This window comes from Xyrauchen texanus, chromosome 38, assembly GCF_025860055.1.
Source record: "Xyrauchen texanus isolate HMW12.3.18 chromosome 38, RBS_HiC_50CHRs, whole genome shotgun sequence".
NCBI classification, from domain to species: Eukaryota; Metazoa; Chordata; class Actinopteri; order Cypriniformes; family Catostomidae; genus Xyrauchen; species Xyrauchen texanus.
Window position 1 is genome coordinate 37,905,919 of NC_068313.1, and position 10,000 is coordinate 37,915,918.

The following is a 10,000-nucleotide window of genomic DNA, read 5'->3' on the forward strand; positions in this document are numbered from 1 at the left end:
AGTGTGTGTGTGAGTGTGTGTGTGAGTGTGAGTGTGTTTGTGTGTGAGTGTGAGTGTGTGTGTGAGTGTGTGTGTGTGTGTGTGTGTGTGTGTGTGTGTGTGTGTGTGTGTGAGTGTGAGTGTGTGTGTGAGTGTGTGTGTGTGTGTGTGTGTGATTGGGCAGTTCAGTACTTCAACTTGTCTAGCCCTACATCTGTAAAGTCTCTCTCTGTGTGTGTGTGTGTGTGTGTGTGTGTGTGTGTGTGTGTGTGTGTGCAGGTGACTATGCCTCGCATGTGTTTAAGGCAGATGACACGTCTCTCTGCTTTGTTCTTTCACACCTTTTCATGGGCCTGCACAGGTAAGAGTGCACTACACACACTCACACTAATGATGTATCGTGTGTGTCCTGTTTAGTTTCAGTTCTGTTATAATTTGTGCTCTGTATGATCTCTCTGATTGGCACAGCCGCAATCGAAACTGCCCCCAAAATTGACGGAGAGCAGACCTCCTCAATCATACTGCAGGAGAATGTCACTCACCGCTTCAACTGCCAATCAGACGGATGGAATCCACAAGCTCCACCCCTGCTCACCTGGTACTTGAACGGAGAGAGGCAGAGCGAGGTGACGGGCAGTCGAGGGGCGGGGCGTCTGGCTATGACATCACCAGAGGATTCTGGAGTGCTGCGATACGGTTCTAATCGGAACAGCACGTTCACACTGAGACCCAAACGCTTGGACAGAGAGCTGGTGTGTGCGGCCCAAAACCCCACAGGAGGAGAGAGCTACAATGCCACTGTAACACTTAACGTTCAGTGTGAGTCACAAATGTGTCAATGACAGTATACTAACCCTAGAAACACACACGGTGTGTCTTAAAGAGACAGTTCACCAAAAAATGTACATTCTGTCATCAATTACTCACCCTCATGCTGTCCCAGATGTGTGACTTTCTTTCATCTGCAGAACACAAATGTAGAATATTTCAGCTCTGTAGGTCCATACAATGGAAGTGAATGGTGACCAGGACTGTGAAGCTCCAAAAAGCACATAAAAGTAATCCATAAGACTCCAGTGGTTTAATCCATGTCTTCAGAAGTGGTATGATCGGTGTAGGTGAGAAACAGGACACTTTCACATTCTTCTTCTTGTGTTTTTGGTGATTCACATTCTTCACGTATACTGCCCCCTTCTGGACAGGGAGAACAATTAATTAGTAAAAAAGACTTAAATATTGATGTGTTTCTCAACCACACCTATCATATCACTTCTGAAGACATGGATTGATTACTTTTATGCTGCTTTTATGTGCTTTATGGAGCTTCAAAGTTCTGGTCACCATTCACTTGCATTGTATGGACCTGCAGAGCTGAAATATTCACACATCTTCATGTGTGTTCTGCAAAAGAATGAAAGTCATACACATCTGGGATGACATGAGGGTGAGGAAATGATGACAGAATTTTCATTTTTGGGTGAACTGTCCCTTTAATGACCCTAACCCTGTAGATCAGACACAGTGTGCATTAATAACCACAAACTTACTCTTGATCAGACATAGTGTGAAAATAATAGTTTTTATATATATTTTATTTATAACAGTTTTTATACAAACATACAACAAATCAAAGTCTCACAAAACGTTTGCTATACATAAAATAAACTATAAAATAAATCAAAACAAATATAACCTCCCCCCCCGAACACACACCAGATACAGTAAAAAATAAATACTTTAAATAAAGCATTACTTAATCAAACTTAAAACGTTACGAATGGAGTGTAGGAATAAAAGAGTGAAGTTATCAATAATACACAAATACCCAAAGAAATTACAACTCTTACAAAGACACCAGATGAACGGGCCCCAGATTTTATCACATGTTTTGGAAGTGCTTTAATGACTCCATACTAACTCTGGATCAGACACAGTGAGTGGTAATGACTCCATACTAACTCTGGATCAGACAAAGTGATGGTAATGACTCCATACTAACTCTGGATCAGACACAGTGAGTGGTAATGACTCCATACTAACTCTGGATCATACAAAGTGATGGTAATGACTCCATACTAACTCTGGATCAGACACAGTGAGTGGTAATGACTCCATACTAACTCTGGATCAGACAAAGTGATGGTAATGACTCCATACTAACTCTGGATCAGACACAGTGAGCGGTAATGACTGCATACTGACTCTAGATATGACACAGTGAGCGGTAATGACTGCATACTGACTCTAGATATGACACAGTGAGTGGTAATGACTGCATACTGACTCTAGATATGACACAGTGAGCGATAATGACTCCATACTAACTCTAGATATGACACAGTGAGCGGTAATGACTCCATACTAACTCTGGATCAGACAAAGTGACGGTAATGACTCCATACTAACTCTGGATCAGACAAAGTGAGCGGTAATGACTGCATACTGACTCTAGATATGACACAGTGAGCGGTAATGACTGCATACTGACTCTAGATATGACACAGTGAGCGGTAATGACTCCATACTAACTCTAGATATGACACAGTGAGCGGTAATGACTCCATACTAACTCTAGATATGACACAGTGAGCGGTAATGACTGCATACTGACTCTAGATATGACACAGTGAGCGGTAATGACTCCATACTAACTCTAGATCAGACACAGTGAGCGGTAATGACTCCATACTAACTCTAGATCAGACACAGTGAGCGGCAATGACTCCATACTAACTCTGGATCAGACACTGTGAGCAGTAATGACTGCATACTGACTCTAGATATGACACAGTGAGCGGTAATGACTGCATACTGACTCTAGATATGACACAGTGAGCGGTAATGACTCCATACTAACTCTAGATCAGACACAGTGAGCGGTAATGACTCCATACTGACTCTAGATCAGACACAGTGAGCGGTAATGACTCCATACTAACTCTAGATCAGACACAGTGAGCGGTAATGACTCCATACTAACTCTAGATCAGACACAGTGAGCGGTAATGACTGCATACTGACTCTAGATCAGACACAGTGAGCGGTAATGACTGCAAACTGACTCTAGATCAGACATAGTGAGTGGTAATGACTCCATACTAACTCTAGATCAGACACAGTGAGTGGTAATGACTCCATACTGACTCTAGATCAGACACAGTGAGCGGTAATGACTGCAAACTAACTCTTGATCAGACACAGTGAGCGGTAATGACTCCATACTAACTCTAGATCAGACACAGTGAGCGGTAATGACTCCATACTAACTCTAGATCAGACACAGTGAGCGGTAATGACTGCATACTAACTCTAGATCAGACACAGTGAGCGGTAATGACTGCATACTAACTCTAGATCAGACACAGTGAGCGGTAATGACTCCATACTAACTCTAGATCAGACACAGTGAGCGGTAATGACTCCATACTAACTCTAGATCAGACACAGTGAGCGGTAATGACTGCATACTGACTCTAGATCAGACACAGTGAGCGGTAATGACTGCAAACTGACTCTAGATCAGACATAGTGAGCGGTAATGACTCCATACTAACTCTAGATCAGACACAGTGAGCGGTAATGACTCCATACTAACTCTAGATATGACACAGTGAGCGGTAATGACTCCATACTAACTCTAGATCAGACACAGTGAGCGGTAATGACTGTATACTGACTCTTGATATGACACAGTGAGCGGTAATGACTACATACTGACTCTAGATACGACACAGTGAGCGGTAATGACTGCATACTGACTCTAGACATGACACAGTGAGCGGTAATGACTCCATACTGACTCTAGATCAGACACAGTGAGCGGTAATGACTCCATACTGACTCTAGATCAGACACAGTGAGCGGTAATGACTGCATACTAACTCTAGATATGACACAGTGTGTTAATGACTCCATATTAACTCTAGATCAGACACAGTGAGCGGTAATGACTCCATACTGACTCTAGATATGACACAGTGTGTTAATGACACCATATTAACTCTTGATCACTCAGAGACAGGGCTTTAATGACCACATTGATCCAAGATGGCGGCGCGGTAGCACGCAGCGGCCACTCCGGATCCACAATGGTGCTATTTTTGTTAAAAAAGCCCGACTTTTGCAACACATGGACATCGGAGCAACCAGTGTTCGTGTCTACCATCGCCAGACACTACTCAAATATAAGACTCATGCAAAAACCAAGCTGCATGATGACCTGCAGGAGGCGCTACTGCGTACTCGGCTTGCTGCGGAGACCAGGCCTCCAGCCCTCGGCGCGCCTGATGCCGGTGGCCGGGGAGAGGACGTCGTAAGCGGTGTCGCGAAAGCGAAGCGTGAAAGAGGGCGGGGTCCATGCTAGGCTAAAACAAACCCTAGCCGGCCGGCTCTCCGTCTATCCTGCTCTCAAATGTTTGCTCCCTGGACAATAAACTGGACTATATCCGACTCCAGCAGGCTACGCAGCGTGAGTTTAGAGACTGCTGCATCTTTGTTTTCACGGAGACGTGGCTCAGCGACAGAGTTCGGATGCCGCCATTCAGCTAGACGGGCTCGCCTCGCTTCAGTGCCGACAGAAATACAGCTCTCTGCGGTAAGACTCGCGGTGGTGGCTAGTGTGTTTACATCAACACGAATGGTGCAAGAACTCTATGCTAGTCTCTAGTTACTGTTCATCGCTGTTGGAGCTTGTGACTGTTAGATGCAGACCTTTTTATCTACCACGGAATTCACCACTGTTTGCATAACCGAGTTTACATTCCCCCAGCGTTAAGCTAAGGAAGCTCTATGAACTGTATGGGGCTATGAGCTGAACTGCAGAACGCTCACCCGACGGACTGTTTATTGTCGCGGAGATTTCAACCATGCAAATCTCAAGACAGTGCTCCCTAAATTCCATCAGTATGTGGACTTTGCAACGAGAGGGCTGAACGCTTGATCTTGTTTACACAAACATCCCAGGCGCTGCACGGTGGAGCCCCGCCCCACCTCGCTACTCAGACCACATCTCTGTTATGTTAATTCCAGCATACAGACCGCTAGTCAGACGCTACAAAACCGCTTCAGAAGCAGGTGAAAACCTGGCCAGCAGGAGCCATCTCTGCTCTTCAGGACTGTTTTGAGTGTACTGACTGGCACATGTTCAGGGAGGCTGCAACATATGGTGATTCTACCAACTTGGAGGAATACACAGCATCAGTGACCAGCTACATCAGCAAGTGCATTGATGATGTCACTTTCTCAAGACCATCACCACACGCTCCAACCAGAAGCCGTGGATGACTGCGGAGGTGCGACGCTGCTGAGGTCTCGAGACTCCGCCTTCAGAGCAGGCGATAAGGCAGCCCTAAGAACAGCTAGGGCCAAACTGTCACGGGCAATCAGAGAGGCAAAGCACGCACACGCCCAGAGAATCCACAGTCACTTCCAGGACAGCGGTGACACGCGGCGATGTGGCAGGGCATCCAGGCCATCACCAACTACAGGACAACATCAGTTGCCTGTGACAAAGATGCCTCCCTTCCAGATGCGCTGAACGACTTCTACGCTCGGTTTGAAGTGCAGAACGACGTGATGGCGAGGAAGTCCACCCTCCTCCCAACGACCAGGTGCTCTGTCTTACCACGGCAGATGTGAGGAAAACTCTACGTAGAGTCAACCCACGGAAGGCTGCTGGACCAGACAACATTCCTGGCAGAGTGCTCAGAGGATGTGCAGACCAGCTAGCAGATGTTCTTACCGACATCTTCAACATCTCTCTGAGCAGCCGTTGTTCCAATGTGCTTCAAGGCCACCACCATCATCCCCATGCCAAAGAAGTCTTCAGTGTCCTGCCTCAACGACTACCGTCCCGTCGCGACTTACACCCATCATCATGAAGTGCTTCGAGAGGCTCGTCATGAGGCAGATTAAGACCCAGCTGCCCCCTCACTAGACCCACTGCAGTTTGCGTGATCGCTCAAACCGCTCAACGGACGATGCCATCACCACAACCCTCCATCTGGCCCTCACCCACCTAGACAATAAGGACTCATCCGTTCGAATGCTGTTCATAGATTTCAGCTCAGCATTCAACACAATCATTCCCCAGCACCTGATTGGAAAGCTGAACCTGCTGGGCCTGGACACCTCCCTCTGCAACTGGATCCTGGACTTCCTGACTGGGAGACCTCAGTCAGTCCGGATCGGGAACAGCATCTCCACCACCACCACACTGAGCACTGGGGCCCCCAGGGTGTGTGCTCAGTCCACTGCTGTTCACTCTGCTGACTCACGACTGTGCAGCAATGCACAGCTCGAACCACATCATCAAGTTCGCCGATGACACGACCGTGGTGGGTCTCATCAGCAAGAACAACGAGTCAGCATACAGAGAGGAGGTGCAGCGGCTGACTGAACTGGTGTAGAGCCAACAACCTGTCCCTGAATGTCGACAAAACAAAAGAGATGGTTGTTGACTTTAGGAGAGCACAAGGTGAACACACTCCGCTGAACATCGACGGCTCCTCTGTGGAGATCGTCAAGAGTACCAAATTTCTTGGTGTTCACCTGGCGGAGAACCTCACCTGGTCCCTCAACACCAGCTCTATCACCAAGAAAGCCCAGCAGCGTCTCTACTTTCTTCGAAAGCTGAGGAAAGCACATCTCCCACCCCCCATCCTCACTACATTCTATAGAGGGACTATTGAGAGCATCCTGAGCAGCTGCATCACTGCCTGGTTTGGGACTTGCACCGTTTCGGACCGCAAAGCCCTGCAGAGGATAGTGAGGATATCTGAGAAGATCATTGGGGTCTCTCTTCCCTCCATCAAAGACATTTACAAAAAACACTGTATCCAAGAAGCAACCAGCATTGTGGACGACCCCACACACCCCTCACACAAACTCTTTACTCCTCCTGCTGTCTGGCAAGAGGTACCGAAGCATTCGGGCCCTCACGGCCAGACTGTGTAACAGCTTCTTCCCCAAGCCATCAGACTCCTCAATACTCAGAGACTGGTTTGACACACACGTGTCCTGAGTTGCACTTTAATTACTGTCACTTTATAACTGTCTGCTACCTCAATAACTGCTATGTGCATAGAACACTATCTCATAGTATGTTATGTTTACATTTTTAGAAACTGTCATCTTTTTGCACTACTGAGTACTGGTCGGCGCTGCACTGTCTATTGTCCTGTTCATTGTCAGTAATTTGTTGTACTGTCCTGTACTTTTTGCACATGTTTGCATGTGCACTTTATATAGGTATATATAGGTAGTTTATATAGGTATTATTTCGTTGTGTAGTCTCATGTGGTCCTATGTTGATCCTTTGTTGTTTTTATGTAGCACCATGGTCCTGGAGGAACGTTGTCTCGTTTTGCTGTGTACTGTACTAACTGTATATGGTTGAAACGACAATAAAAACCACTTGACTTGACTTGACTTGACACAGACTAACTCTGGATCAGACACAGTGATGGTAATGACTGCATACTAACTCTAGATCAGATGCAGTGTGTGTTACTTTAGAATGTATCTCTATGCTAATAACTCAGCAATGATCATGTCAGTGTTTATAGAGACTGATGTTGTCACAGACTAATCTAACAGTGAAATCAGAAAGAGTAGGTTGATTTTCCTTTAGCAAAAATCCATAGATGCATACCAAAATGTAAAACACTGCCCTCTGTGGCAAAAGTGGAAAGTGTTATATGGTGTATAGACACGTGAGAGCTCCATTTATGCCCAGGAGAGGTCTCTGCACCCCAACCCAAACCCAAACATGAACCTAGCCATTAGTGGAGAAAAGATTACATGTTAGGGGGAAAAGTGCAACCTCAGAATCACGCTCATCACCGATTAAGCGAATGCGATTGCTTCCTGGTTTCAACGTGGATTCGAACTCTGGTCTCTCACGCTACTGAACAATGAGCTGCTGGTCGAGCTACACGGGAAGGTAAACACACTGAAACCGATGCAAAAATGTCTGGTGGGAAATGTAGGATGTCAGTGAGTCAGCATAATGTCGCCGATCCTAGGGTACCGGAACTTTCTGAAACAGCATGAGGACTTCATGTGGGATCATGTTGGTTTTCATGCTGTTCTGAATCTCATTTTTCCCTCTTATTTCAGTTCAGCCGGAGATTCTTCGAGTTAACGCTCACTATAGCGAGACCTCTGACCCCGGTCTGTCCCTGATTCTCTTTGCTTTGGTCCGATCCAACCCTCCCGCCACCATCACCTGGGTGGATCAGTCCGGTCAGCTGGTGGCCAACACCACAGACTTCCTCATCCTGGACTCACGGAGTTACCCGTGGCTAGCCAATCACAGTCTACAGGTCACCCTGAGCAGCCTATCAGGAAACATCTCAGTTAATGCCAACAACAGCCTTGGCACTGCCCACACTAACCTGACGCTCACAGGTAACACCCACATTAAAAGATTCAAATATACTTTAAAGGATTACGTGGTCTGATTCTTCGCTCTCCTGGTGAGTGATACAGAGTTTCTGCAGTCTCGTGTGGAAGTGCCGATGTTTGGGATCGTGACGGGTGGAGCTGCTGGCTTCATCACCCTCCTCATCCTCACACTGATGGTGTTCTTCCTCTTACAGAAGGACAAAACCAAAGCCATCGGTACACACACACACACACACATACACACACACTCTCTCATTATGAATAATGATATGAATAAACTGATCCTTTTCTTTGTTTCAGAGGAACCTGTTGCCCTCCATCTCTCCTCCAAATGGTGCGGCCAGACTTCCAGTTATCACAGCTGAAGATTTGATCTTAAGACATAAGAAGATTATTAAATAAGACCAAGTGTTGTGTTTGTGTTTGTGTTTGTTGCAGTAATGACAGGGTGAAGGTTCAAGTGAACGGCATTTATCTGCCGAGAGAGAACATGTCATTGCCGTCACACGTGCAGTTGAACGATGATCGTGCGCTCTGTAAGGGTGAGTCTCATTGTGTCATAATGAATGAGTGAATCTCTCCACAGTCCTCTGCCGTCACATGACTAACACAACGCTCTCGTGACCGTTTCCAGGACAGCAGAACTCAAAGCGCGGCACGCTAGAGAGGAGACGAGCCGACGAGGAAGAGGACGACCTGTCCGCAGCCTATGCTGCCCGAGGTCAGAGGTCATGAGTGATGCTTTAATGTGGATAGATGAGTCTCTATGCACATGATCAATCTCAGGTGTGTTTGTGTCTCTGCAGGTTTTGCTCGCTATCCCATGGTCGGTTACATCTATAAAGTGAGCAGCACCAGCAGTGATGAGATCTGGCTCTGATCATCTTCTGCACAATAACAAATGAACGAGATGAAGACGAGTGAAACATCTTGACATCAAACACACAACCGAATCAATACCTCACTGAACTGAACCGGTGTGATGGACTGTAATGCTGCATTTGCCGTGACAACAGGTTCAGTCCTGCTGTAGTCCAGATCCTGAGGAGACCGTACCGACTGGACCAGCTCAGCACTCCGTATTAAAGCTGAAGTGTGTCATTACTGTGGCACCGAACAGAACCGCAAAAAATAGACATTGTTTTCATCCGCCATTGATTGAACTGATAGTCCCGCCCCCATTCCACACCATTGGTTGAGTAACGTTATTGGGGCGGGTCTAAGCGGGTCACTCAAAACAAACAGAGTTGTCATAGTGCCACAGAGACACAGTGTTTACAGAGATAACCTGTGAATGGTCACTTATATCCCTCATATTCTGTGTTCGATGTACGTTAGGCTCAATCGACGGCATGTTACGTTGATCACCTTTTCTTTAATAAAAGCACAAATGTGTGTTCCAGTGAGACACTTACAATGGAAGTCAATATGGGAACATTTTTAGAGCGTTTAAAGTTAGAAATGTGACGCTTATCATTTTATAAAAGCACTTACATTAATTCTTCTGTATTATTTGAGCTGTAAAGTCCCTTTAGGGTTTAGGGCGTTACGTTGTCATGGCAACGGAGTTGTAAAATCGTCCATATCTTTCCACAGATGTGGTTAAGTGATTTAA

General features: G+C 46.2%; 1 protein-coding gene across 1 annotated transcript in view; it reads left to right on the forward strand.

Moving 5' to 3' along the window:
* Nucleotides 1–10,000, forward strand: part of LOC127631407 (transmembrane protein 25) — a 14,573-nt gene that overhangs the window by 3,652 nt on the left and 921 nt on the right. The window contains exons 2-9 of the mRNA XM_052109521.1: nucleotides 259–340; nucleotides 448–798; nucleotides 8,098–8,388; nucleotides 8,470–8,601; nucleotides 8,686–8,719; nucleotides 8,824–8,927; nucleotides 9,020–9,106; nucleotides 9,192–10,000. The exon at nucleotides 9,192–10,000 is cut by the window's right edge and continues 921 nt beyond it. Coding sequence (XP_051965481.1) covers nucleotides 265–340; nucleotides 448–798; nucleotides 8,098–8,388; nucleotides 8,470–8,601; nucleotides 8,686–8,719; nucleotides 8,824–8,927; nucleotides 9,020–9,106; nucleotides 9,192–9,265 — 1,149 coding nt within the window. The 5' untranslated portion in view covers nucleotides 259–264 and the 3' untranslated portion in view covers nucleotides 9,266–10,000. The remainder of the gene's footprint in view (nucleotides 1–258; nucleotides 341–447; nucleotides 799–8,097; nucleotides 8,389–8,469; nucleotides 8,602–8,685; nucleotides 8,720–8,823; nucleotides 8,928–9,019; nucleotides 9,107–9,191) is intronic.